The sequence below is a fragment of the Canis lupus genome, chromosome 22, assembly GCF_003254725.2.
Source record: "Canis lupus dingo isolate Sandy chromosome 22, ASM325472v2, whole genome shotgun sequence".
Lineage (NCBI taxonomy): Eukaryota > Metazoa > Chordata > Mammalia > Carnivora > Canidae > Canis > Canis lupus.
The window spans coordinates 49,063,718-49,089,599 of record NC_064264.1 but is presented as its reverse complement, the minus strand read 5'-3'; the positions used below and the strand labels follow the sequence as shown (position 1 = coordinate 49,089,599).

At 41.3% G+C, this 25,882-nt stretch overlaps 1 protein-coding gene across 38 annotated transcripts in view; it reads left to right on the top strand.

Moving 5' to 3' along the window:
• The window catches only part of DOCK9 (dedicator of cytokinesis 9), a 279,307-nt gene that overhangs the window by 226,738 nt on the left and 26,687 nt on the right, over positions 1–25,882 (top strand). For 9 of the 38 annotated variants that reach the window (XM_049099431.1, XM_049099439.1, XM_049099430.1 and 6 more), the window contains 10 exons: positions 785–832; positions 3,686–3,822; positions 10,043–10,158; positions 14,304–14,441; positions 14,555–14,737; positions 16,543–16,656; positions 16,753–16,968; positions 18,357–18,414; positions 19,319–19,396; positions 20,767–20,906. In XM_049099431.1, coding sequence (XP_048955388.1) covers positions 785–832; positions 3,686–3,822; positions 10,043–10,158; positions 14,304–14,441; positions 14,555–14,737; positions 16,543–16,656; positions 16,753–16,968; positions 18,357–18,414; positions 19,319–19,396; positions 20,767–20,906 — 1,228 coding nt within the window. Of the gene's footprint in view, positions 1–784; positions 833–3,685; positions 3,823–4,345; positions 4,390–10,042; positions 10,159–14,303; positions 14,442–14,554; positions 14,738–16,542; positions 16,657–16,752; positions 16,969–18,356; positions 18,415–19,318; positions 19,397–20,766; positions 20,907–25,882 lie in introns of all 38 variants that reach the window. The other 29 variants (XM_049099457.1, XM_049099445.1, XM_049099450.1 and 26 more) reach the window with 9 other exon arrangements.

The following is a 25,882-nucleotide window of genomic DNA, read 5'->3' as shown; positions in this document are numbered from 1 at the left end:
ATCAAACATGTTATTGTTATTACAGTAGAAACTATTTCTGCAGGACTGTGATTACTCACAATAATTGGGTAAATTATAAGTAGCTTTATATCTCTTAGTTGGGGTCATGATTTTGTTGCTGAATATATTTGCAGAAACTCAGGTGGAGTTCGGAGCTTTGTGCATTTTGGATTATGGTTTTGGTTCATGGTCTCATGATTGTTCTCTCTGCTAATTTAAAAGTGTGAGAGACAGATGAGATTCAGCACCAGAAGAACTTACTGGACATTATTGTAACTACTAAATTATTAAATATATGATTTTTTAAAAAAATCAATACTATGGATATATTAAACCAAAAACCAGATACTTGATGTCTGTAGGGGACCGGTCCATTTAGAAAAGCCAAAAGACGGAGCTCCTTCTGCAGAATGGATGAGGACAAATTAACAACTGGGAATAGTGCACCAGTACTTTCTGTCGTGATTTCTGAGGCAAACTTGCCTAAGTCAGTGTCTAAACCCTGAGCCATCGGACAATCCTGTTGGTCCCAGGCCTTTATTTGTGGCTTTAACCACGACGCACAGTACCGATAGCTCAGCGTGGTGCCTCCCCTGTAGTGTTAGTGATTTTCTCTGGGTGAGAGAGACTTGCCCAAGAATTTCTGAACACCTGAAGTAAGAGGCTAGTGGTAGGTGTAAGAGTTTATCAAATGGATTGTTGCTGATGGGTTTAAATAATAAACAATGTATTGAAAACCATTTTATTTTCCTGTTTTCCTAACAGTCTTTAATTTTGTTTGCAGAGTCTGCTTACACCAGTTCCAGTACATGGGGAAGCGATATATAGCCAGGTACTGTGGGGGTTTAGTTTGAAGTGTGCATCATTCTCTGTATCAGTTGGCTCTGAATATGTGGAAATTGTCATCTGTGATGATTGGCAGTTGGAAATCTCATCAACAGCCATGATGTCTTTGGACTGCGACCATCAAATCTGGTGGCATCTTTCGCCTACATTCCTACACTCCTTCTGTCTCATTTTGCCTCATGTACATCTCTTGGAAGGATTTCCCTTCATGGCCTGCTGCTGCACTTGTTTGCTTCCTTCCACGTGCTCCCCCAGATTCTGTTTCCGTGTCCCCTCTCTCCTCTCGGCTCCTCCAGTTGTGTCTTCTCATTCCTTTGTCCTCCTCCAGTGCTTTCTCCACCCCTATTTGACTTTCAGAGGTCACTTTTTCCCATGCCTTCTCTCAGCTACAAAGATACTAATTTCTCACTTAATAACATTTCCTTTTTTATCTTCGTGAAAGAATGTAGTCAGTCCACCTCAGATTTGTTCCATAAAAACCATCTGTACCATGGAGTCTTTTTTTTTTTTTTTTTAAGATTGTATTTATTTATTCATGAGAGACACACAGAGAGAGAGAGGCAAAAACACAGGCAGAGGGAGAAGCAGGCTCCATGCAGGGAGCCTGACGTGGGACTCTATCCGAGATCTCCAGGATCAGGCTCTGGGCTGAAGGTGGCGTTAAACCACTGAGCCACCGGGGATGCCCTGTACCATGGAGTCTTACTCCAGATAAGCTCTACCAAGCTCCCACCTGGAGCCTAACTCCAGATTAGCTGTCCATGCCCTGCTTTTGTCTGGCCAGAACTCTTGGTTGAGTCTTACAAATCCTCATTGCCTTGTCCTACACCACACTCTCAGATCCATACTGAGTTCAAGGAAAGCTAGAAACTCATTGCAGGGGGCACCCACGCAGCTCCTTCTCTGAGGCATTTCTTTAGAGCATGTCTTGTCCTTCCCAAGTTCTCATCTGCCCTGTGGCTACACAGTGCGTCTGGATCTGTTTTGTCCGTGTTGCGTGTCTGTGATTATGTATTTATATGGTTGGTCTAAGGATCCTATTTTTCTATTGTTATCATTTTTAACAGTTTATTTCTAAGTAAACATATTTCCATTTTAGGAAACACTTAAAATTTAGTTGTTATTGAGTTTATTTTTCCTTTTATCTATAATTCTGTTTTACAGCAATGAAACAGGAAAGAGATTATTTAAGACTATTTGAGCATGGAGATTTTACTTTTTATGTTAACATTGTTCTTTTTCTTGGGACATTTGAGAAATTGCAGAATTATGTTTAATGTTCACTAAAAGTTTGTGGGGTTTTTTTTTTTTTGAAAGAGCTGATTTAGAGAGCATATTTTATGCTTTCATCCTATTTGTATTTATTTTTAACTAAAATGCAGTGGCACTTAAAATTCTCTCATTTTAACTTTTTTTTTTTTATTGTAACAGTAAATTTTACATTTGCACTTTTGAGTACCAAATGCAAGTATATACAGGGTGACCTTATACAGTAACACCTCGCACCCCAAATTTATTCCCTTTGACTTTGCCCTGTGAAGATGGGCAGACAGTGTATTTGTAACCGGAAGGCACTGTGCCCAGCAAGCTTCACAGTCTTCTTGCAGTAACTGTTACTTACAGAACAGGATGGCATTTGGAGAGTGTTGTGCAAAATAGGATGATATGCTTCGGAGCTGAACATGGTGCGTGTGGGAAGCTGCAGATTTCTGCCCAACAAAATATTTTAGAATTGGGTTTTGTGTAACTGTGAACTTACTTTTTTTAAGGGCTACAAATTTAATTTTTAAAAAAGATTTCCTGACTTTATAAGCCCCCTGTATATATTTGCATGTAAAAGTGTGCTTCCTTGGGCTATCCTAAAAATAGATGGGCATAGGAAGGCGGAGGCAGGAGGTGGTGTAACTTGTTATGTGCATTGTGGAAAGATGTGCCGTGCTTTATAGAAGATTCACTTGGTCTCTGCTACGTGTGACAAGGATCCTGAGCAGTTATCTAAATGCTGTCAGTGTCTGCCCTCTGTGGCAGTCTGGTCTGATGAATATTGCGTTTTCTCATTGTGTCCCTCTGAAATCACCCAGCAGCATGTTGCCCGATGATATTCCATGCATGCCCTGTTCTACTCCACACAATAACACAGTGAGGGAGACGGTTGGCTACGGGCTGGGGGACAGGTGTCATTCCAGCACGGGTCTCATTTTTCATCTGCTCTGGTGATGGTACACAGTAGGAAGTTAGCTGTTTGATTGCTAACCCAGATCACTTTTCTATTTTCTTTACTTGACTGCTGACAAGTTTAACAAAGGGTGTGGCTCTTCTCCTTCCTGCCTGGGTAAGAATAAAGGTGTTAAACCACCTCATATAATCCCTCTCATTGCATGTTTGTTCTGTTTCTTCCAATGCATTATTCTCATTAAAAACAATTTTTTTGCTCTTTAATAACACATATAATCTGAAAAGATTCATGGTGTTTGGCAGTTGTCAGAACTCTAACCCTTAGCACCACATCAGACCGATGCTCCAGTTTTTTAAAAGCAGCATCTCTAAAGTACTTTCTAAAAACTGAAAAGTTCAAAAAAAAAAAAAAAAAACTGAAAAGTTCCCTGCTTTGGCTTGGTTTTTGCTTCCTCATCATCAGGTGCTTGGCTGTGAACCTTTTTAAGAGCTGCCGCCTGTGTGTGCATCCCTGGCTCACATGGCCCCAGGCAGGCCGTGCTGCTCCTGGTTGGCGTGTGGCTGGTCCCCTTCGTGCTATGTCCTGGCCTCACTAACCTTCCTCGTCTCGCTGCAGTGTAACAAGTCTAACTTTTGCTTCTATCCCATTTCACTCATGTTGCAGGAACCAGGAGGGGTTGGGACCCATAGTTCATGATCGAAAATCTCAGACCTTGCCTGTTTCCCGTAACAGAACAGGAATGATGCATGCCAGATTGCAGCAGCTGGGCAGCCTGGATAACTCTCTCACTTTTAACCACAGTAAGTCCCATGACATACCATCGTAACAGCCAACCATCTCATGTGACATCTCAGAGGGGAGAGTCCCAGGCCACACCGCACCACATCACCAACTTGACTTTCCTTCCAGCTCAGAGCAAGTGGGATGAAGAGCTCGTGGTGAAATTTCCTTCTTTGGAAGAGAGTGACACAATGTGGAACGTGGTCATCTGCAAAAGCAGACCTAAAAGTGCTGGACCCTTTGTCCCAACCACTCTGTTCAGTATTTCTTAACGTAAAATTCGGCAGCTTTGACAGCCAGATGTTCTCTGATATTTATAATTTAATATTTGGATTTTCCCTGTGCAAGTCCCAAGGCCATCTGGGACAGGTTCCTTTCATTCTTCTGAGCCCAGGATGTAGCTGATCAAGTGTCCACATTCTGACATTCCAGCCTTGAATGTATGTTAATCCTTAAAACTGCTGTGAAAAACATAAAGCCCGTGAATCAATTTGTGAGGGTGCGGAAAAGCCAATAACAAAGTGACTTTTTCTGTGTTTTCAGTGTGAGAAAGATATCAAGTGTGCTTGGAATTTCTGTAGACAATGGTAAGATTTAATCAGGTTGAAGTCTGCTTACAAGGCCGCTTCACTTGCAAACCGAGACCTTCTTGTTCATCTTGCCTTCCTAACTTTGGGGCTTTCTAACTTCACGATAGAGGTTCTACCAAAAAGTGGGAGCGTGTTTTTAATTTACTTTCTTCACATCATCAGAGGGGACGTGGCATCATGTACTGTTTCTAGAAACTTACATGTCTCATCTCCTTGAGGGTTTCTCAAAGCAGAAAACCTAAAAGACATCAACCATGTAGCATTTTAAAACTAATGCCATAATTTATAATAAATACCATTTCTGTTAGTGATGTGTTCTCTGAACTGTTTCATCTTTTCTCCGAACATAGCATAGCTAGTTATTGTTTTATGTAGATAGCTATCCTCGCTCCAAGCAATGCCTTTGATGCATAGTTATTAATATCTTCTCACCATTTCTAATCATAAGAATTCTACTTACTGTGGTCTTCATACCTCTTTCTCTGTATAGGCTAAGAGTAAAGACAATATTCCTGGTGCTTTAGAATTATCATAGTTCAGAGTCAGAAGGCCGAGGAATTGAAATAAGGCAGCTACCCACTCTTCCACCCCAACAAAGTTAAATGTAATGGATATAGACTCTCTATATAAAATTCTAAGCTGAATTAGATCAGTACTATATTTGCCTGCCACACGCTGAAATCGGTAGCATACGAGAACTAGTTCTGAGTCCTCTACTCACCTCTAGAATGTACGTTCATGACACATCTCAGGTGACAGTATTTGATTTTTCCACATCTTGTCTGCTAAGGCTTTTTCTAGCTCTGCAGACAAGGAGTCGAAACAAAAAAGGACTTTTGCTATTCTTAGTTTTCATGTCCTGTTTAGCGAACAGAAATTGAATTCTCACTTCTGCAGGCTTGCTAACACTGCCTTTGCCCATATAGTTTATAACACAGGTCTGTTATAACAGACCTATCTTATATGTATATCTTGCACATTACATCCATATTGTCTCACTATCAGTTGAAATCAATATTTAAAATTTAAAGCACTTAAAAAATTTCAGCAGATCAAGTCCCCAGCTCCAAAGATAATCATTTATGAAATGCAGAAAGCAAAAGTAAAATGAATGATCAACACATGAATATGTAACCTCAATCCACTAAGATAAACACCAGCTCCTCCCACTGCAAACAGATTTTGCGATGGTGGCTTGAATTGGAGGAGAGACAGCTGGCAGTGTTTTGCAGCCAAGCACCATATTGCTAACGTGATCGATTCCCATTCTCTCTTCCTGCTACCCACAGGGAGCCCGTCCTTCCTGCCTCTCCTTTTTCATTCTGCCATTTCTGCTTCAGCCGCTTTTCAGTGACACCATCCCCATTCCGTGCTTCTCCTTCCATCTTCCCAATAAACAGTGTGTAGCCTTTTCTTTTAGGCTTCTCCTGCATTCCTACAATCCCTGCTTATCCCAAATCAGTTCTGGTGTCTCACAGTCCTTGCTGCTTCTCCTAGAACTCAGTCTCCATTTAACATCTCTAGATCTGATGATGTATCTGGGTGGTTTCAGCTTTTCCTTCTGTTAGCTTTTTGAGCTCCAAACTTCAGTTCATCCAGAAGCCACAGAGAAGGCAACACATACTGTATGTATACATGTGTATGTGTGTGAGCATGTATATGTATATATACATACATGATTTGTTTACACTTGTTACCTAGGTATTTTATGGGGGATTTGTAGCCATGTATGTCTTTTTAAAAGATTCCTCTTTAACAATGAATGCAATACCTTCTGTTGGGCCAACCAATAATGATGTAAATCCAGTATGTGAGAGATTTGCAGAGTGCCAGAGTCTAAAATTTATTTTAGAGAAGAATAAAAAAGAGTGCCCCCCCCAACATACACCACCTGCCTTTTTTGTCTTTTTTTTTTTTTTTCTGAGTAGGAAAGACCTTGTCAGGCCTCAGCTTGACCAGGTGGGGGCAGCAGAGGACCGCCAGAAATTTAATCCAGTGAAGGCTGTTCTCGTGTCCCCTTTAGTACATCCGTGTAGAATGTGGGATAAAACACCATATGTACCTTACATGTAATCATGGCATGTATCTTTACTCTTGGATTTTGATAAGAAATGATGAAAATGGTGAGTCCCACTGTAGCCAAATAGTCTTAAGTATTTCAAAAATACTCAGAGATAGAGGTTCAGGGTACCTGGGTGGCTCAGTTGGTTAAGTGTCTGCCTTCAGCTCAGAACATGATCTCAGGGTCCTGGGATCGAGCCCCACATCTGGCTCTCTGCTCAGCAGGAGTCTGCTTCTCCATCTCCCTCTCCCTCTGTGCTCTCTCTGCATATCTTGCTCTCAAATAAATAAATAAAATTTTTTTAAAAAAGGAAGAAGAAGATAGAGGTTCATTACATTTGGGTCATTGCCCAGGTACATGAAAAGTAAATATTTACAACATTAAAGCATCAACATTTTTATTGTAAAGCACATCCTGTTGTTTATCAACAGAAACTATTTGTGTAAAATAGCAAACTGAAAGTGATAGCTACCTGTAGAATATTTTACATAAACCACGCTGTGGGAAGGAAGCTAAGTGAGACATGTTTGCAAGTAAGTGATACATGTGCACAACATATAAAATAACACTTTGCATTTATTTTGCAGTTATATATTCCCCTAGGAATATATTAAATTCATTTGCATGATAATTCATGTTTCTCACTGGTATGATAGGAAAGAAAAGCCAGACAACAGGTAGGAGAGCATTCCTTACTTGCCCCACTGAGAAGCTGCTTAATTAGCTTCAAAAAGTTGCTGACCAGTACTTTAAGAAACTGCTTTTTCTCTTAAGACCCCTTTTTGGGTTGGCCTGTATTATGGTGACCATTGACTAAAACCTTCACTTGTGCACAACTTAGTTCTAGGCATTGAGTCAAGCAGTTTCCGTAGGAGAACTGTCCATGCAGTTCTCTACCACTTAAGACAACCTCTCCGTGCTGTCATTTATTATTTTTTTAAAAAGATTTTATTTGTTTATTATGAGAGACACAGAGAGAGAGGCAGAGACACAGGCAGAGGGAGAAGCCGGCTCCATGCAGGGAGCCCCATGTGGGACTCAATCCCATGACTGCAGGATCACACTCTGGGCCAAAGGCAGACATTCAACCACTGAGCCACCCAGGCATCCCCTGCCATTTATTTTTAAGGACTTTTTAATAACACTAGCTCGGGAATGTGGCTGATTTTTTTGAGATAGGAGTTTAAGGAAAAGCAAAACTATAACCAATTGTGGCTTAAAAGGATCATTTCTTTTATTCTTAGGTCATTCAGACACAGGCGGACAGATTTCTGTGTAAATCTGACTGTTACCCTCAAAGAGATTAGGTAGACTGTGTCAAACCTCATGGTGGCTTAAGAGCCTAGAGAAATTTTTTCATTGTCATGTTTCCATACATGTATACATAATTACATAAAAACTTAATTAGCATGGCCATTGATTCTGTGTTTGAAAAACAACACATTGCCAAATTCCAGTCCTGAATAGGTCTAGATCTTCAGCTAAAAGTCAGTGCTGTAGAAATTCTTCCGTGTGTAGGCAGCTCCATCTATAATTATCATGCCTACATATACTTTGTCGAGAAGTTACCTAGAAAAAAGAAAACATCAATTCTTTGGCAAGAAAAATATTAAAATGATCACCAAAGCAAGTTCCTTATATGATTTAACCCAGACTATAAAACTCCAGCAGCCCTCAAAGGGTCTTTTGGACCTGTGATAATCTTGGTTGGTCTAATAAAAGGTGGTGTATTTTCCCCCCTCTTGCCCTAGTTTGTGATCACTTTAGCAGTAATTAACAATCTGTTTTCCTCTTTCACCGTCTCTATCTGACCAGACAAACCACGCCAAATGAGGTGATGCCCTGGCTTACAAAGGCAGTGCCATAAAATTAGTACCAAAATACATCCATCTTTCTTTCTCTGGGAGACTTCTTACCAAAAAAGCAAAAATAAAAATTCAGAACTAGCATGGCGCCGCTGTGTCATGTAGCTCCACTAAGGACAGTCAACTCTGTTGCAGTGTGAAAACCATACAATCCTCAAACACATGGAGCTTCAGAACCACCCTCCTAAAAGCAAAGCAGCATCACATGAAAACACATTATGGTATTTTTAGCCTATTTTAAAAACAACTTGGTAGCTTGAAAAATCTTTGAGTCTTTTATTTTTTCTTTTTTTTTCTTTGAGTCTTTTAAAAATCATTTTGTAACTCTGATGTTTATCAAAATAGAAGTAACATCATGCTAGTTATTTTATCCTAATAATAGGTATTGTTATACAGTGATTCTGGATAAGGAATTTGGAGTGTAGTTTCTGGGTTTTTTCCTATTCCTGGCCTCAAGAAAATTCTCTAGGTTTTCTGCACTTCATTTTCCTGATCTATATACAAAATGTCCTCCTCTCTGGAGTATAAAGAAAATTACATACAACTACATAGTAAGTGTTGATTTATTTTTGCTCCTTGGAGTAGGACATTATATGATGTTTTATTTTATTGCCATCTTTCTTTGTCATCTAGATAAGTACTGTAACATCTCTGCATCCCTATATGTATTTCTGCTAATGCATATCATTTCATAATTTAATATCTCAGATTGTATATAAAGCTACATTTATGTCAATACTAAATTGATTTTTACAGCCATATATAGAAGATATCAGTTCATATTTAAATTATGATTCTTCAAATCCTTTCCTTTTCTTAAACTTTTCTTTCAGATATATACTGGCTTTCATGCTTTTTGATAAAGCAAGTAGGATACTATCAGCAGTACAGTCAACTCTTGATTATCATTCATCGTTCTGGATGATAATAGAGATCTTTATGTTATCGATTTAACACTCACATGGCCATTCACCATGTGCCAGGCACTATTCTAAGAACTTCACAAATCTTAACAAAGTTAATGCTCACCACAACCCTTTGAGGTGGATACTATTACTACCCCCATTCTACAGATTAGGGAACTGAGGCATAAAGAGGTCAAATAACTTGCCCCAGGTCACATAGCTAGCAAGTGGCTGAGCTGCATTTAGGGACCAGGAGCCTGACCATCAGCTCATTTTCTTAACCTCTGTGCTCTGCTGCCATCTCTGTCTGTGCAGGAAGCTTTGGAAATACCCCCCTCCTTCACCACTCCTCCCATCCTAACAGCTCAGCTAAGTGGCTCAATTAATTGGCTCCCATCCAGGTGCCTTCCTGGCTCCACTATTTATCAACTGTATGACCTAAGACAAGCTGTTTAGCCCTTCTGTGCCTCTGTTTCCTTATCTGCAAAAAGGGCTTAATAATGTACCTACTTCACAGGGCTGTTTTGGGATTAAATGAGCTAATACATTTAAAGTTCATAGAATCATGGCTGGCACATAGCAAGCACATAATAAATGTTTGCTGTTACTCTTTCCCTTCCAGAATTGAAAAAGAGCTCTAAACAAATGGACACATTATTAATTACCTACCCCTCTTCCACATACACCAGTGAAAAAGGGAAACAAAGCCCCAGAAGAAGCCTTCCATAAATAATCAAAAGTTGACTGTGACTATACAATGCCGCCAGCCAATCTGTCTGCAGTCACTGGGCCGTAACCTTCTGTTGTAATTCATGCAGGCTATGGCCACTCGGACGCAGATGTTCTCCATCAGTCGCTGCTGGAAGCCAACATTGCTACTGAGGTGTGCCTCACAGCTCTGGACACACTCTCTCTATTTACACTGGCATTTAAGGTTCGTATGGAACAGCTGGTCATGGTCAGTACTTTACCTCTTAAATTCATTCTGCTTGTTTAGTTGAACCAGCAAGAACTTCCTATGTTGTATTTCTTGTTGCAGCAACTGTTTTTGCCCTGGTAAAGAAACCATAAATCCCTGACATCCCTTAATGAAACTTTTCCATGGTTAATGACTTGAATTCCCTGAAATAAAATAAAAGTTTAGCTGCTCAGCGTGTGCTGCACGCTTGCAAATGATGGGAACAGTCCCTGGAGGTGGTTAACTCTTGGCCTGAAGAAAACATTTGCCTGGGGAACATGGTTTGCTGTGCCCTCAAGGATGATAAATGTGGGAACCTAATCAGAGATTTCTGCCCCTCCTATCTTTGAGAATATCCAATTGTAGCAGCAGTTAAAATTAGATATTTATATATAGAAGAGTAATAAGTACAGACACATTGACCTCTTGCAATTTAAAAAAGTCTGTTAGTAACTTCAGTGATAGAAGCATTTCAAGGATAGAAAATAAAAACTTGCTTTGGTCTTTTATTTTTAGGTTTTAGCAAGTAATATTCAGATAGGTGGAGATGGTCATGTAAGCCACTCACTTGATTTAGGGAACCTAACACTTCCCAGTCTTGTTAAATGATTGCTTCCATTTCCAGCGAGGAAGGGGAAAATTGAATTAGTGTTAATAAGCTATGACTATTGAAACAGTGTGTTTCCAAGGATATTTGGAAAAGATAGCCAAAGTCATTTTCTGCTTTATTTATTTCTGCTTCTCACAAGGCACATTTCTTTATTAGGATACAAATAGTACCCTGATATCATGTCACTTTATTATACTATACCTTTATTCTTCTTAGCAGCCATGCCATTCATGTCCCCAGGCAATGTCATTACTAAGAGCCCAGTTGAGAGATGAGGAAATACAGACCCTAATCCAATAAGTATGGGGTATGCGGAAAGAGCAGGGTCTCTTTCCATGGAGCCTCCACTCTCGTGCCTTTCAGAGTGTGGTCCCCTGGCTAGCAGCAGCTGCAGACCCTGGGACCTTGTTAGAAGTGCAGATTCCCAGGTCCTGACCCGGACTGGCTAAATCAGAAAGTCTGAGGGTGAAACCTGAACGCCATGGCTGGAGAACCAGTACTCTACCAGAACCACGTTTGGAACCTCTTTCCATTTTCTTTGGGTGTTTTTGGTTTAGAAATGTTATACAAATAGGCAATGACATTCTTAATGTGAATATTTGCCATGTATACCTGTGTCACTGCTGAGAATCTGTAAGTCCGAAACAGCACTCTGCCGAAACAGAACCACGTTTGGAACCTCTTTCCATTTTCTTTGGGTGTTTTGGTTTAGAAATGTTATACAAATAGGCAATGACATTCTTAATGTGAATATTTGCCATGTATACCTGTGTCACTGCTGAGAATCTGTAAGTCCGAAACAGCACAGACAGACTCAGTCATGTCTGTGTGCAGGAAACCCTGCTGCTACACAGCAGGTGGAGCCTGGAACACTGGCCAGGGGTAAGGGCACATACCCCATGGGTATAGTCTGGTGGGTCCAAGAGAATAGTAACAATTTTTTACTGCTCACCCTATGGTTCTCAGCCTCCTTAGAAATGCTTGCCTCATATTAAAGAAGAGTGTTCATCAAGGTTTCCAGATCTCCAGTGTGGTTTTGTCTGACTCTTGGGAGAGAAACAGCACCTAATGGTCCCTGATTGTAACATTTATTGTCTGAATGTCTTTGGGAAAATTACTTTGTGTCTCCAGACCTAAGATTTCTCATTTGGAACATTAGAAGAAATAGCATCTGCCTCCTGTGGTAAGGGCTGTTGTAAATTTAAAGTAAGATGACCTTTGAAAGGACCTGCCACTTTGTGGATATAGGCCAGACGTTAGATCCTAGCTCTACCATGAGCCAGATTCTAAGCCTCAGGTGGGTTGGCTTGACATCTGGAAACCCCGATTCCCTTAACTAGAATGTGGCAAGTATGTCTGCTGTATAATGGATTGATATGAAATACCTGAAAACATCCACCCTATGTTCGTGCCTTCCTGGCCCTATAATAAAAGGTCTCAGGAATTAGGGAGAAGATTGAGCTTTAGTGCTGAGGTGATCTCTGCCAAAATTTTATCTGCCTGTGTGCAAAAGCATTTAAAGCTCAGTGCCCCCATTAAAAAGTGGGAAGATTGGCAAATGTTACAGCATTGATGGATGTCATGCCATGCTGCAGGCTTACCTGGCCTAGATTCACAGGTTCATGAGGTCCACCAGCACACCAGCCACTGGGATTTTCCTCTACAAATAATTTACTCAGCCGCGGCATCATTTGGAGTATATTATCAGAAAAATTAAATTATTACATTGAATTAGCTGACATAAGTCGAGAAAAATCACCTTCCATAAAGATAGCCCCATTTGTTTACTCAGTCTCTTAATTGAGCACATCAAGTAAGTTGCCAAAGATAGGCAAGAAAACACATTCTTAATGAGAGAAAATGTTTGAAGAGATTTAAGCCCTGGTATTTGTTGGGTGCCTTCTGTGCCTCAAGCATTAATCTTCCCAACAGCCTGGAGTAGTGGATCTTCTTATCCTCCATTTTACAGATGAGGAGATTGAGGCTGAGCTAAGTTAGGAAATCTGCCCAAGATCACTGCACACCTGGCCTGCCAAAGCTTTTGTTCTCCAACCACTAAGCCAAGCATTGTGGGGAGGTGGTAGCAGCGGAGGGACAAAGAAAGAAAAGATAAGCTGAGTGACATTAAAGTAGTTGAACGGTCCCATATAGAAAAAAGAGGAGAGGGGTGCCTGGGTGGCTCAGTTGGTTAAGCATCTGCTTTCAGCTCAGGTCATGATCCCAGGGCCCTGGGATTGAGCCCCACATCAGGTTCTCTGCTCAGCAGAAAGCCTGCTTCTCCCTCTCCCTCTTCCTCTGCCTGCTATTCCCCCTGCTTATGCTCTCTCTCTATCAAATAAATAAAATCTTACAAAAAAAAAAAAAGAAAGAAAGAAAAAAGAAAAGAGGAGAATATTACCAAGCACTTATGAGATGCTGATCCTGTGCTGGGCACTTTCACATATGTTCTCTTATTTTGTAAACCAAGGTAGTTGAGTGCAGAAAAATAAGGTTCTTCTCTGGCTGTTATACAGTGTCTGTGATGAACACAATCCCAAGTCCATGCTGGCCTTTCAGTAGTTGATAATCTTTTTTAATGTATTTATAAATTTAACCTGAGAATGTATTTTTAGCAATTCCACATTATGCCTTTTCTCAATTTGAGCTGCATGGTGAGAGTCAGTATGTGACGGTGAAGAGCACTGGGATAATTGGGTTCTTCTAGGGAGTTTGTGGTCTGCAAGGACACATGGAATTAGGTCACCTTAAGCCTTTGCAACTGAAACAGCTCTTCTCTAAATGGAATTCTTAAACGCAGGTAGGCACTTAACCGACTAAGGCACCAGGCGCCCCACAAACTTGCTTTTAGAGGACCTCACTTCAGTATTTTTTCCAGCCTGTTAATCAGCTGACACTTGTAATGGCACCTCTCTTTTAGAATTAAGATATCACAAAGATCACCTCGGTATTGGTTGCTGGTATACAGTAAAACTAAGTAAATAAATAGAAGCCAAGTCAGTACTGAAGAACACTTGTCCTTCAATACATGTTACGGTTTGCTAGGAAGTTTTATGATTAGTCAGTCCCTCCCTTAATAGAAAAAAGCAAGAGGCGCCTGGGTGGCTCAGTCAGTTAAGCATCCAATTCTTGATTTCAGCTCAGGTCATGATCTTGGGGTTATGAGACCGAGCCCTGCGTTGGGCTCTGTGCTCAGCGTGGAGTCTGCTTGTCCCTCTCCCCGACTTGGGCTTGCTTCTCGCTCTCTCTCTCTCTCAAATAAAATAAATAGCATCTTTAAAAAAAAGAAGAAGAAAAAAAGAAAAAAAAACATTCCTAAGCACAAATTTAGTTACAGGCTTATTTGTACTACCTGAGGACTCTGCACTTTCCTAGAGACTCATGGCAGAGTTTGTTTAAATTATAAGTTGTCTTAGTACCTGGGGCATTTAACCTTTGAGTCTGAAAATTGTATGCAGCCCTGTGGGGGTGTCTGGTGTGCCTCACTAACCAAGCTGTCCTTGTGTGTTTGAAGAACCAACTCCTGGCTGACCATGGACATAATCCTCTCATGAAAAAAGTATTTGACGTCTACCTGTGTTTTCTTCAAAAACATCAGTCAGAAACAGCTTTAAAAAATGTCTTCACTGCCTTAAGGTCATTCATTTATAAGGTAAGCTGCTTCCTCAGGGGAAGTCATGTTGATGACCATGCTTATCTGCTTTCTACCTGGAGTTGAAGGGAGCACTGATCTCCATGTGGCTCTTGCTACTGCTGTTCACCTAGTTTCCCTCGACGTTCTACGAAGGGAGGGCAGACATGTGTGCGGCTCTGTGCTATGAGATCCTCAAGTGCTGCAACTCAAAGCTGAGCTCCATCAGAACCGAGGCCTCCCAGCTGCTATACTTCCTCATGAGGAACAATTTTGACTACACTGGGAAGAAGTCCTTTGTCCGGACACACTTGCAGGTGAGCGTAGTTTCACTTTCTGGCACAGGTGTGTTCTGTGGGGTTCTGTCTCAGCAGGAAGACTTGTGTGACATATACTGGTTTACCTCAGTGTACATAGGGCAAGATCTGGCCTTGAGATGGAAAATTGGACAGTCCCATTTACTGGTTAGGTTTATTTCATTCTCCATATTGTGAGATTTAGGCCCAAAGTGCATTTCTGTTGGTAAATTGACATTCAGATATGGATTCAATATTGGACTGACTGAAATTCCACTGAATCATGATAAGAAATCGTGTGAGGGTGCCTAATAGCAAACATCTTAGGTAAAACACAGAAAGTCTAAAGTGGTTCTTATCTGCCTTCCATCTACTGACACACCTGCCATCTCTCCAGAGTTAAAATGTCCGAAATGCTCTGCTCTGGGAACCATGCAAGGTATAAGAAATCTTTAATATTTTCATAGACTTTCTTTTTCTATAAACTCATTTAGGAGTGCCTTTTCCATTTCTTATTCCATTTTAAAACAAATACTTATTATTAGCAAACTATATGCTAAGATTCATGGATACAAGCATGAACAAAACAGAATCCTCTCCTGGCCTTCATGGAACGTATAGTCCACTGGAAGACAGACAAACCCCAAGGCTCTTCTCACTACACTGTCCTCAGTGCTGTAATAGAGGAACTTGGGTGCACCAAGGAAGAGGGGTGGATATCTGGGTGGGGCAGGGAGGCTTCTAGGAAGATGTGAAGAATGAATATGGGTTAGCAGGTCTAGAGGGTGAGCATGTTCCAGGTGACGGATGCAGGAGGAAAAGGACCTGTCCAGGAAACCAGAGAAAATGCTTATAGTGAAGTAAAGACATCATTGCATATTTGGAGGGATCACCTAGACTCATGCTAAGAATGAATCAGGGGAGTCAAGGCCTTAGCTGGGGAGACTTTGGGGAAACCATGGTCAAATCCAGGCCAGAGAGGATGATGTCTTGGACCAGGTATGGTAAGGTTAGAGGAAGGGGAGATTGAGTTGATGGTACTTAGTGATTAATTGTACCTGCGGATGTGAAGGAAAAGGACGGAATAAAGATAGAATCCATGTTTTAGCTTGAGTATCTGGGTAAAGGCAGAGCACTTCACAGACCCCAATAAAGACAGATTCCCGCCCCCCCCCCCCCCCCCCCCCCCCCCCCCCGCCGCCCCGGGATCCCTGGGTGGCCCAGCAGTTTAGCGCCTGCCTTTGGCCCAGGGCGCGATCCTGGAGACCCGGGATTGAATCCCACATCAGGCTCCTGGTGCATGGAGCCTGCTTCTCCCTCTGCCTATGTCTCTGCCTCTCTCTCTTTCTTTCTGTGACTATCATAAATAAATAAAAATTAAAAAAAGACAGATTCCCCCCCTGCCTGTTACATTGTTAGAATGTGTATGTTTTAATAACAAATGCAAAGGACAGTCCATTTATTGAATATTTAGTGTATATACATTCAAACAGTTAAGCAAGGAGATAAACGATAAGGTCTCCCTCCTTTATTAAAGAAAGTAAATAACTGTCCAAGTGATACGGGCTTATTTGATTCTCATGCCTCTACACTCTCCTGATGAGCATCTTGCTATGCAAACAAAATACTTAAGGATAGCAAAATCACTTTCTGGAATGATTCTTGGAAGGGGAAAAAGATGACTCAGACATTGTTTCCTACATAGGAATGATCTGTGCAGTCAAAACTTTGCCCTGTACTCGTGCGCATCCTAACTGAAGGCAGGAGCCAAGGCTGGGGAGTCCTTTGAAAGTGAAATGATTTGTTCTCATTTGTGTGTCCCTAAGGTCATTATTTCCGTCAGCCAGCTGATAGCAGATGTTGTTGGGATCGGGGGAACCAGATTCCAGCAGTCCTTGTCCATCATCAACAACTGTGCCAACAGTGACAGGCTCATCAAGGTGGGTGGCCCCCAGGACTACCTCATCATCTAGCATGTGTGCTGACAGGCAGAAGACCACTGAAAGCCATGTGTCCTTCTTCCACCCTTGTTTTAGCATACTACATTCTCCTCGGATGTGAAAGACTTGACCAAAAGGATCCGCACTGTTCTGATGGCCACCGCCCAGATGAAGGAGCATGAGAATGACCCAGAGATGCTGGTGGACCTCCAGTATAGTCTGGCTAAGTCCTACGCCAGCACTCCCGAGCTCAGGAAGACGTGGCTGGACAGTATGGCCAGGATCCATGTCAAAAATGGGGATCTCTCTGAGGTAATCCTACAAGCCCATGGATCTGGGTTTTTGGGAAAACTATGTCTCATTCACTGAAAAAAGCCAATTTTAAGAAAAATTTCCCGGTAATCAAAAGAAGCAATACTTAAATGGTGTTAGGCTCAGGGTTGCTTCGTATCTTCTAATTATCTCCATAGTTTACAACACTGTAAGGGAACATTTCTGTCACAGGAGTACATGGTTGGCCAGCTCTTAGAAAGCATCCACGTTCACATAAACATCTGCTAATCCAAGTGCACTCAGTTTCTGCATCTAAACTCTGTATAGTTCTAAAATTCAGCTCTTCTATGATGAAATTTAACTTTTCCTGTCATTAAAGTAATGGTAAGACATTGCTTTTTCCTTTTGGAGAAAACAATTGGCATCTGTGGAAGTGGTAGGCATCAGAGCACTACCCGTGTTCAGAGCTGCCACATGTTTTTAGAAGTAGACAGGGTGGTGGCAGGAAGTTGGGTGTGTGGGCCCTGGAGACAGACTGGATCTCACATCAACGCTTACTGAGTCTGTAACATTGAGCCCCTTTCTAACCCCTCAATGCCTCGTGACATCATCAGTAATGGGGTGATGTTAAGGAAAGCAGTAGGCTGTATGTACGGCAGGTTCTGTGTTCCTCTGAAAACTGTTTCTGATTTGTGCTGAAAGCATTTAGGTATGATCAACAGTATTACCAAAGAAGCATGATTTTACTCTTAAACTTCTGTAATTGCCTGACTTAGTAAAATCATTTTCTATATCTGAAAAGTTTATGTCACAATTTTTACGTATTGATTAATCAAGAAGTTTCACCATAAATTTAATCTAAACTACATATTAGCCTAACTACTTATTATTAGCCATAATAAAAGTGAATCACATATTACTACTAGTAGTAATTTTTCTGTCATTCTGACAAGAACCAGGTGCTCAGGCATCAGAGTCAGGGTCTTTTCCAACAGCTATTTTATATTTTTTATAACACTGTGGAACTTTGTTAAAAAAAATCAATTATTTTTATTTTTTTCTTTCATTTTAAGGTGTTTTTAATGTTATCTAACATTAAGCTATAATTTTAGATTATAATTCCATAATTACACTACATCTTTTTTTAAGTTGAGAGAAAACTATTTGCTGAAATCTGAGCAATTCTCTCAGAATCTAGGAAGACACATGCCTTTTCTTCAAATGGTTCTTTTTACCTTCAGAGAAACGATGCAGAAATCTTCAACAGAGTAAGAACAAATGCTTTTTTAATCTTTTATATTAAAATTCAGTCATTCTAAACAGGAATGAGCCTTAGCAAATTTACTACCATTCATCTCGATTTGCAGTTTTTTTTTTCAGCTGCACTCTATACATGGTGATCCTGAAGCATATGTCTTTTATTGTAGGCAGCGATGTGTTATGTCCATGTCACAGCCCTGGTGGCAGAGTATCTCACACGGAAAGGTAGGAATGATTTCTGTGTTTTGTGAAATGAATATAAAACTGTACAAAGCAGAAAAGACAAGTGAGAACCATTCAGAAAGACTTGGAAGTGGGGGCATTTTGGATTTGTGTGCATGCAGGTGTTCTTGGTTTTATTCACTGGTAAGACATTTGCTTGGCTTGGTAAGCACAGCAGAGGTGCCAATATCAAAAAGAAAACTAGATGACGTGTTATTGTATGACCTTTAACGACTCTATCTTGCAAAAACTACTTAATGAGCTTTGCATCTGGGTGTCCTTGACTGGCCAATCTTGAGCTGAGACAAGATTTATTTTCCCTAAAGACAGTTCCCACTGGAACTGTTTATCAATCAAATGGCAGCTTTAATGGGAGAGTATCAGCATTTTTTTTTTAGAACCACAGCCCAGTTGGCTTTATTATGTGAGTAGGCAGCCTTGCCGACCAGAAACCTTGCCTCCCCAGGGAAGGAGAGGGCAGGAGTGTGTGAGTGCTGCTCTTTTGTGCATTATATGTTTGTTCCCAGATGAGCAGGCCATGAATTCTTTCATGGGTTCTTTTGGTTAAATACCAGTTGCTCATTTCCATTTGGAAATAAAAAACACTGAGGTTTTTAGGAAAGCTGATCATGTGTGCCTGTGTCCTGGAGTACAGCAGTCCTAGATCTGGCTAACAAGAAATACATTTCCAAAGTCAGAAATGATGATAGAAAATCAGATGCTAGGACCGGGGAATTTCTGTATTTCTGGTACAGCTGGCTCTTTGAGATGGAATTTAATTGGAGTCTAGGCTTGTCATACATCAGAACCCAAAGGAGAGAGAAAGGAAAGGTTTCCATATTCTCTTGCTACTAGCATGATTTCCTGTTGAGACTTTTTGTCAGGTAATACATTTCCTCGTGTTTAGAAGCAGACATAGCCCTCCGTCCGGAGCTGCCCCTCTTCCCCTACAGCCACAGCACCTGCCAGAGGAGGCGCCGGGGAGGTGAGCCTGAGGGTGGGTCCAGCCCCCAGTGCCCCAGCGGCCCCATCCACCTGACACTTAGAGGTGTGGGGATTCTCCCTCGCGACTCTGCATGGATAGATTTGGCTCCCTCCTTCCTTTCCTTATTTTCCTCTCTTATTCCATGGCGGTCTGTTCCTTTGCAAGGGGGGGAGCGCTTGGGCCACTCCTACAATTACTCTGTTGGAGCTGAGGTGTATATTTAAATGTACTCTCTAGCCAGAAACCTGGGTGGTTGGCTTCTCTGATTTTGGTTTTTTGTATGTTAACAGAAAAACAAAATCATATCCTTAAGCTCCTAGATTAATACTTGTCAAGGGGGATATCTTTTGTCTCAAGGCTTGGAAACCTCCACCATCATGTAGCAGAAAAATCTCTGACTCCACAATCTACTCTTTCAAGACATGATTTCAAAATACTCTGTGCTCCTCTTTTTCCCAAAATATGGGAGGTGTCCATTCAAGTTTTGAGTTTTATTTTATTATAAATAGTGATCTCAAAATAGAGTAGCAATACGTTTCAAGTCGTTCTGTACTTGATCATTTTTGCCCAGCTGACATCCTCCAACTGACCTATGACTTTTCCCCCAGGGCCTCCAAGATGAGTGTGAAAGAGTCATTATGGCTTTGCAGTTTATCCTTATCTCGGTTCTTGATCCCAGCTCCAACCTTATACCATTTTCCTGAGAGAATCAGAGTGCTCAGGCCCCTGACGTATTCATGCTGTTGGTGGTCCTGCTCTTTGATTGTGGGGAAGACAGAAGGCCTGTCCTTACCCCTCAGGCAGTAGACATGGAACCAGCTAAAATGGCCTCTCAGCTCATGGCTGCAACTGTTGAGTTACATGTTGGTAGGCTGCTTTATGAAGGAGAAGAGCAAGTTCTCATCTGAGTTATGAGTTACCCTCAGCCATAGTAGGGAAGGTGACAGCTTGAAGGCAACAGTTCTGTTTGAGTCACATTTCTCTTTGATTGGCTTTGGCTTTATCTTTCTCAGTATCTGAGCATGGGGTTATCATAGAAAGTCAAATTATTGTTGTTGTTTTAAGATTATTAATTTGGATCCAATACCTGTTCAGTTTATTTATAGTTCATTTAAAGATTATGTATATTTTAATAAAGGTGGGTAAAGAATTCAAAGGATGAAGGAAGAATTGAGGGAGGGAAGGCTTGATATGAGGAAGCAAATGAAGAAAACACACAGTGGCTCCCTGTGAGAAGGGTGGCCCGAGACCTAAAAGATTTCAGAGTCGGTGGCTTCCTTCAACACAGAAACTTGGGGGCAGGAAGAACCCTCGAGGCCCGTTCACTTAGGGTTACTGATCTACTCTCTCCCCTGCTGTGTCACTTGTAGGCATGTTTAGACAAGGATGCACAGCATTCAGGGTGATCACCCCAAACATAGACGAGGAGGCCTCCATGATGGAAGATGTCGGAATGCAGGATGTCCATTTCAACGAGGTGAGCGCCTCGGCTGGCGTGGGTCTTCAGTTCGTGAGTATCTCCGAGGCGGCCGTGCTCTGCCAGCACATCACATGATGGTTTTCTCTCAGCAGCTGCCAGCTACCCACTTCCCCCTGACTAAACGAATGCTCCAGACGGCTGAAACAGAGCAGCAAAAGCTCTGCCATTCCCCTTTCTAGGAATTCCTCCTTTGCTCTGGAAAGAGAGTTTGAGGAGCTAGTTGGGAGGAAAGTGAGGCTAAGAGCTCAAACGCATGTGGGAAAAAGTCTAGTATTTTGACCATAAGGTTTCTCATTCTTTCCAGCAATTAATTTCTCCAGCTAAAATAGGGTTTTATTGCTATTTTGATCTGACTTTTATTAGCATCACACTCGAACCAACTGAGCTAACCAGCCACTCAGACTTTTAAATCAGTGTCCCCCACACTGACCTCTCTCCTGGGTCTGCAGACACACAAAGCCATGAGAAGCCAGCCTGGGCTTAGGGCCAGAGCAGCCCCGGGCCCCTGCCTCTACTTGCAGGCTTTATCCCAGATTCCTCTCACCATTGGTGAAGAAGAATACCTCATCCTGCCCCCGATAGAGGTCAGAAGCTTCCACGTTAGATCACGGTGGCAGTTTCTGCAACTTTCTGGTCAAAACAGGATTACCTTACAGCCATTTATCTGGAACTGGAAAATTTTAAAGTAAAGCTAGGAATTTGAACAAATGTGAGTTTTCTGCCTCTGTCCACTGAATTTCCTCTTCAGTCAACTGTCTGCCAGAAGGGTTTTCCATGTGTGCCTGCCTCCCCTTAGCTCAGGGCAGAATGGAATAGTCAAGGGAAAGCATGTCGATCCTGCCTGTCTTTTAAATAAAGAAAAATAAATTGTCTGTTTCTTCATGTGGAGAGAAAGAACAGAGAGAAGTAACTATCTTCTGCTTCTGTTCTACATGTTTTTATGATGTGGAGGTCCTACAATTAATGTTATATGACTTCTAGACATGTTTTTGCCCATAAGTAGGGCTACAGACAAACATCTTCACGACACTAACCAGTCAAAGAATCAGTTCTCAAAGTGTGGTCCAGGAAGATTTGGGGTCCCCGAGACCCTTTCAGGAAGTCTTTGAGGTCCCTCCTTTTCCAACTGAATGTGCAGGGCTGGACTTTCTTGGTATACATCATCCAAAACAGCATATTGAACAGATTGAATACAGAAGTAGATATGAGAATCCAGGTTTCTCCTATGATGTCAGTCATTAAAGAGAGTTACAAAAATGTAAAACGGTGCTACTCTCTTCCCTAATTTTTTTTTTTGAGAAAATGTTTCATTAACATGTAATAGGTTTATTATTATCTTACTTAAATTAATAAATCTTTTAGGGGGACTCCTGGGTGGCTTAACATCTGCCTTTGGCTCAGGTCGTGTTCCCAGAGTTCTGGGATCGAGTCCCACATCGGGCTCTCTGTGGGGAGCCTGCCCTTCCCTCTGCCTATGTCTCTGCCTCTCTCTCTGTGTCTCTCACGAATAAATAAAAAAATCTTTAAAAATAATAATTTTAAAAATTTAAAAATAAATTAGCATTTTCCAGTTTCCATTCCTAATATTATGAATATTGAGAGATAACACTCATATACATAAAAGTTCTCAGTAATTTTTAAGGAATTCTCAATAATTTTAATGATAAAAGGGGTCTTAAGCCCCCATAGTTTAAGAACCACTGTCATAAATTGTCTAGTCTCATATGACCCTGTAAATTAAAAAGTAAACATGAGAAAGGAGGATAATATATTGAGTGCATTTCACATTGAAATATCAAAGTAAAAAAAAGAAATATTAAAATAATTTTAACCAGGAGATAAATTTTTCTAGGTATCTCAGAGGAGAAAAAAAAGGCAGTTATTGCATGGCATTAACAGTTCAGCTGTGTCTCTACCTTGTAACGCCAGGGCAGATGGTACTTTTCAGTTTTTGCCCTGAAGTGTGAAACCTCTCACTGAGGCAATAGGCTTGCATTAAACTCCTCCTTCCAAGGCGCATTTGACTGGGTTTTTCTTTGAGAGGAGGCTCAAACTGTCTCCTTGCAAAAACCGCTGTGCCCCCTTGTGTCTACAAAGACCTCTGGACTACAGCATTTTGTTTAGAATTTGATAAGGAAAGCAATGATGCCAAGAACAACTAAAGATTTGAAAGTAAACAGTTCTCGGGGCCCTGGGTAGCTCGGTTGGTTAAGCATTTGCCTTCAGCTCAGGTCATGATCTCAGGGTCCTGGGTTCGAGCCCCTGCATTGGGCTCCCTGCTGAGTGGGGAATCTGCGACTCCCTCTCCCTCTGCCCCTCCCCCTGCTTGTGCACGTGCACGTGCTCGTGCTCTCTCTTTTTCTCTCTAATAAATAAAATCTTAAAAAGAAAAAAGAAAGTAAACAGTTCTCAGTAACCTGCCCTGTAGGATGATAAAATGAAGCTCAGATTTGCTCATCTGATTAAGTAATAGGCTGGAATAATCACTTCAGGCTAGGGAATCAACCTAGGAAATCAAGCACAGACTTGATTGAGGAAATTTGTGAATGGCACCCAGTCTGAGCAATAACTAAACATGTGAGAGCAGTCACTTTATCAGTTATTTCCAGAAAATGGATTTTCCACCCTGTCCTTGAAGCATAAAGTTGGTAAATGTTTAGCAAGGTCCATAGTACACAATGATCTGTAAGGATTAGGATATGACGCGGTGGAATTATAAAGTCCTGAGCAACCGCTGCATGTCAAGATTGAAACTAGCTGGGAGTTGAAAGAACATGATCTAAAAGTCAGGAAAACAGATTACCACATGCATTTTTGCTTTGGCTATCAGGATGTTTTCAAGAAAAAGAAAAAGTTGAACATTTCTTTCCTAGAAGGAGTTTTGGGAAAAGCTCATGGGGATAGATGTGTAGCACATAGCTTAATAAAAACCATTGCCCTTTTAATCTGCATTATTAGATGTACTTAAATGCCTTGTGCTTTCCTAACACGATTTTCGTGGAGCTGCATAAGAACACATAGTTCTCCCAGCAGCAGACCTCAGATAGATTTTTATTGATTGCGGTTCATCTTCCCTGACTCTGATCTAAAGAGCAGACTCCCTCCCAGTTGCTTTTGATTAGATAAAAAGAAACATCCCATTCCTGTTTACAATTCTGTTACGCAATTTGGAGCTTGTGCAGATTGAAGAATTCTGAGTCCCCTGTGGCATCAAAGTTCCACACAGCCCATGAAGTTTTGAAATTCCTCCCTCAGGATCCCATGTAGAAATAGGCAGCACACTTGAGGCATTGAAAAAAGGCTAACAAAGGGACTATTTTGAAAAGTTTGGATAGAGTGAAAGGAAATGAACAAATAATATTGCAGTACCCTTGAGGTTAGCAACAGCTGGGGTACCACCTCACCCTGTGGACTAGGGGAGGGGAGAAAGAGAAACTCCACAGGGTGGGGGCACATGACAGGTTGTAGGGGAGAGCTCAGGCCTGTACCCTATCTACCCTGGCAGGGAGGGGCATGTGCATAGCCAGTCCATCCTCACTCTCCGCCTGCCCTCCAGGCTTTTACTGGGCCTTCCATTGACTGAACTCAGCCAGGAGCCAGAGGACAGGGAGCCCAGCCTGCAGGCCAGCAGTGCTGGTGCATCAACCTCCCAAAGCACAGAGCTAGGAAGGATGGGCTAAGAGGGACTCAGGAAGGGGAAATAGAAAATACAGTTCATCTTCACTATTTGCCCACTTGCTAAAATGTCCTTGTAACCCCAAAATCGATATCCATGGAGGCACTTTTGTCATCATGCAGGTCATTGCAGTGGTGACTAGTGAACTTCGCCCATGGAACTGGTCTAACTGCTCTACCTTTGGCTCATACCAGGGCATATTGGCCTGCTTCATTTTGCAAATATTTACTGAGCTTTCTTGGCACTGAATTAGGTACTGGAGATAGAAATGTGAGTGTGATCTGCTCCCTGCGCTAGCACATTAGACTGCATTTGACAATGCTTTCTTCCCATGGAGGAGAAATACCAAAACTATGGCCCTTTATAGTCTGAATTGGAAGTTGTCTGAGTTCTTCATGGCCTGGAAATTTCTATATTGACATATATTGATTCATTCCATAAACTAGCTGTATGCCATGTGCTAGCTGGGGGATACGTAAGTGATGTGCCTGCCTCAGAAAACGTCACTTGGTCCAATAGTCCTCAAATTTTAGTGTACTTAATTAGAAATAGATTCTTGTTACAAATATAGATTTCCAGTCTTCCTGCTCTGCCAGTCCCCAGATTTCACTGGGTGAGTGTAGTGCCTGGGAATCTGTATTTATATCTTGCAATAAGCATTGCAAGTGATTATCTTGCTGCAAGGGGTTCACAACTCTATCTCAAGAAACAATTTGGTGGAAGTGTGAATTAAGCCATAAGGTATGCCATTGCCCAAACCTGGTCTCACGTTTATGTTATTTCTAAATGACAGATAGTAGGGACAACATCTAGCTTCATACATAAGGTTAGATTAAATTAATACTAGATGGAAAAATTGGCATTTAAATAAATTTTTAAATACCCTATACATAAACAGGCCCCAATAGGCGTTTTTGTGTGTACACATACCCATATACAACATTAGTGTACTGTTTCCACAGACAGGTGCTCTGTGACCTCAGTCACTTTGCTGTGGCACACTTGAAAATGGAAGTGGCTAATTACATTTTAAACAGCTGTCTCAATGGCTTATGAGCTTGCACTGGAATCATTTTAAGATCAATCTAATGACATAATATATAAGCTTTTCAGATGCATAAAGTTCATTGAGGTTTTTTTTTTTTTTTTCCAACCAGTAATTACTTATAGTTCTTTGCATGTATTGGCAATTTAGAAAATATATCTTGGCATTTAAATTTTAAGCAAGGTGATAAAACCATCAAGCTTTCTGTTCAAGGTCATCACTATTTGACCATTGTCTGGATTAGCTCTGGTTTTCAGGGTGCTATGATTGCTGAGAATTCTAAGT